Source organism: Sceloporus undulatus, chromosome 1 (genome assembly GCF_019175285.1).
Source record: "Sceloporus undulatus isolate JIND9_A2432 ecotype Alabama chromosome 1, SceUnd_v1.1, whole genome shotgun sequence".
In the NCBI taxonomy this organism is placed as follows: domain Eukaryota; kingdom Metazoa; phylum Chordata; class Lepidosauria; order Squamata; family Phrynosomatidae; genus Sceloporus; species Sceloporus undulatus.
In genome coordinates, this window is record NC_056522.1 from 179,628,079 (window position 1) to 179,630,778 (window position 2,700).

At 44.3% G+C, this 2,700-nt stretch overlaps 1 protein-coding gene across 1 annotated transcript in view; it reads right to left on the minus strand.

Annotated features, from left to right (window-relative positions):
* Positions 1-2,700, minus strand: part of MEIS1 (Meis homeobox 1) — a 16,896-nt gene that overhangs the window by 12,158 nt on the left and 2,038 nt on the right. Inside the window, exons 2-4 of the mRNA XM_042458091.1 lie at positions 1,953-2,117; positions 1,409-1,459; positions 685-735 (exon numbers count right to left, since the gene is read on the minus strand). Coding sequence (XP_042314025.1) covers positions 685-735; positions 1,409-1,459; positions 1,953-2,117 — 267 coding nt within the window. The remainder of the gene's footprint in view (positions 1-684; positions 736-1,408; positions 1,460-1,952; positions 2,118-2,700) is intronic.

The following is a 2,700-nucleotide window of genomic DNA, read 5'->3' on the forward strand; positions in this document are numbered from 1 at the left end:
AAATACATATAGGATAAGGAGAGGAAAGGAGTTCTGCTAGTGGAAGAGTGAAAAGTTTTCAGATCAGGGCTATTTTGAAACAGGCTCACATCCAGATTATTATTAGTAGTAGTAGTATTATCATTATTATCATTATTATTATTGCTATGCATAAATTTAGACAGCTTTCTGGTCCTTTCGGGGAGACATTGGGGGTTGTTGTGTTGTTCTGTTCCAGAAGAGGCAAGGAATGGAGGCATGAGCAACTTCTGGCTTGTTTCTGCAAAAACGTTACAGGGCAGTTCGTGCCCTGTATGTGACCCTGCAGATGGTTCATATATATATGAACCATCTATATATATATAGATGAAGACTAACTGAAAACTCAAGCAAGTCCTTTGACCAAAAATAACTACCCGCGGGGACCCAGCCTGCGTTTCCAATATGATCGGATGGAGCGGGAATTGGCAACTTATTCCTACAAAGGTAGTAAAAGAGGGCTACAAGGCCAAGGCGTTGGTGATCCAGATTTTTAGTGGCTGGAATTGTAATTAAACTGCGAGGAGAAATGGACGCCGTGATTGGTCTTGACACTAATTGCCAGAAAGAAAGACATTTATGCAAATTCTGCCGAGGCTTCAACTTCGTGGCAATGGGGGGCAAATGCAGAAATTCAGAGAGTGAGAGAGGATTAATGAGAATTACCTTTTCTAATTCCAGCAGATGAAACCTTAATACTTGTATGGCTTGGATCATCTGCAAAGATACAAAACAAACATGTCTCTCGAACTTAGGTGCTGTTCTCCCCCCCCCCTCCCCACCACCGTTTAAAGCTTGTGTGCTACAAGTGCGATCTAGATCTCTGTGTTAATTTACGACAACCACACTATAAAACCTCCGAACAGTGGCTTTGTATTCTAGTTAACACGAAAAAATATATGACAGTTTATATTTTTGAATTGCTTAAATTACACAGCCCATAAATATTTATTTCAGATCTATTCAGTAATAATATCGGCTGACTGAGAGAGCCTGGCAAATGCGGGGAGGGGGAAAATATTTGCAATGGATGTAACTCATCTTTCATTTTCCTTAAAATAATAATAATACAAGGACTAGGTTACTATACATATTGTCAGTTGGGCTCCTTTCCTTTTCATCCCCAACCTCCCTTTCCATCCCAAAGTGGGCTGAAAAGGAGAGGTAAAAGAACTGCCGTTAAAAATGAAATAGGTAATATAGTGGCAGTCAGATTCCTTTGGGATCGCATTTGCCGGCCTCGCGGTTTCGCCTTGGAAAATCATTTAAAAATTAAAATGTTAGCTTAAAAATCATTTAGACTTCCAGAGAGAGGGGTAAAAAAACCAAACACACACACACAAATACAGAGAGAAACTACGCGTCCAAAGAGAAAAAGCAGAACTCTTACCAAGTTATCCAGTTCGGGATTCGAGGAAAATAAAGGCTTCTCCGCTCGGATCTAAACAGGGGAAGGGGGAAGAAAGAAAAAGAGAGAAAGAGAGGTTGGAAGTGTGGAAGAGTCTTGCCTTTTTAGCTCTCTTTTCCCGCAGGACACTTGTGGGCTCGGGCTGCCAAAACCTTGGCTGCTGGTTTGCGCAGAAATACTTCCACAGCAAGGCAGGGAGGGAGGGAGAAGAGAGAAGAGGAGAGGAGAGAAGAGAAGAGAGGAAGGAGGAGAAGAAGGCTCTCTCTCTCTTTCTCTCTCTCTTTCTCTCTCTCAAGGCCAAAATCGAGGATCAGAACTGGATCAGAACCGACCCTAGTAATCTCTTCCCAGTCCCTTTAGGGAGGACTCTTGCGATCCCTAGTAAAAGGGATTTAGTGGGGCTGTCTTTCCCCATCGCAGCACCACCTCTCATTTTTGCACACTCCAGGGTACATATAGGCATGGCTAGGTTTTGCTTCCCTGCTTTCCTGCTTTTGAGTCGTGTTGTGTTGTTTCTTCCTCTGACCTGTTTGGCGAAGACGGCGATGTCCTCGTTGAAGGACTCGGAGGAGCAGACGTCGCCCCCCGCCACCCCGGGCTCCCGAGGGGTACACGTCGCCAGTTCACATTTCTCGAAAATCAGTGCTAAGAGGGGGAAGAGGGGGTGCCTGCAAGAGAAAGGGAGCGAGGAAAAGAAAGAGAAGAGTCGTCACTAAACACGAAAACCAAACAGGCCTAGAGCAGGTCCCTCACTTGCAAGGGGAGAATGAAACACACACACACACAGACACACCAAAGGGACCTTTCCAGCTGCCCCCTTCATGTCCTTCCTCCCCTCCAGGATTTCTGCACACACACAAATACACAAATGCACACATACATGCACTGGCCTCGCTAAGCGCAGCTCCCGAGCCAAGTCGCAAGGCCCCGAGCCCCTTTCAGAGGGGAACCTTTTTCTCCTTTTTATCCCTTTTTACACACACAAGGGCATGCCCTGGCCAGAGGACTTGTGGTCAGAGCTAAAAAAAACCCATCCTGGGTCTAGCAGCCATTCTGAATGAACTAAACTAAACTAAAATAAACTCCAAAATAAAAGAGAAAGCCAACTCAAAAGCCTCCCCTTTCAGCAGCTGGGTTTTGGAGGATCAAGAGAGAGAGTGTGTGTGTTTTGGGGGGGGGTTGATTTTGGGATTTGGGAGTGAGTTGCTGGCAAAGTTACTTGGCATTATTATTATTATTATTATTATTATTATTATTATTATTATTATTATTAT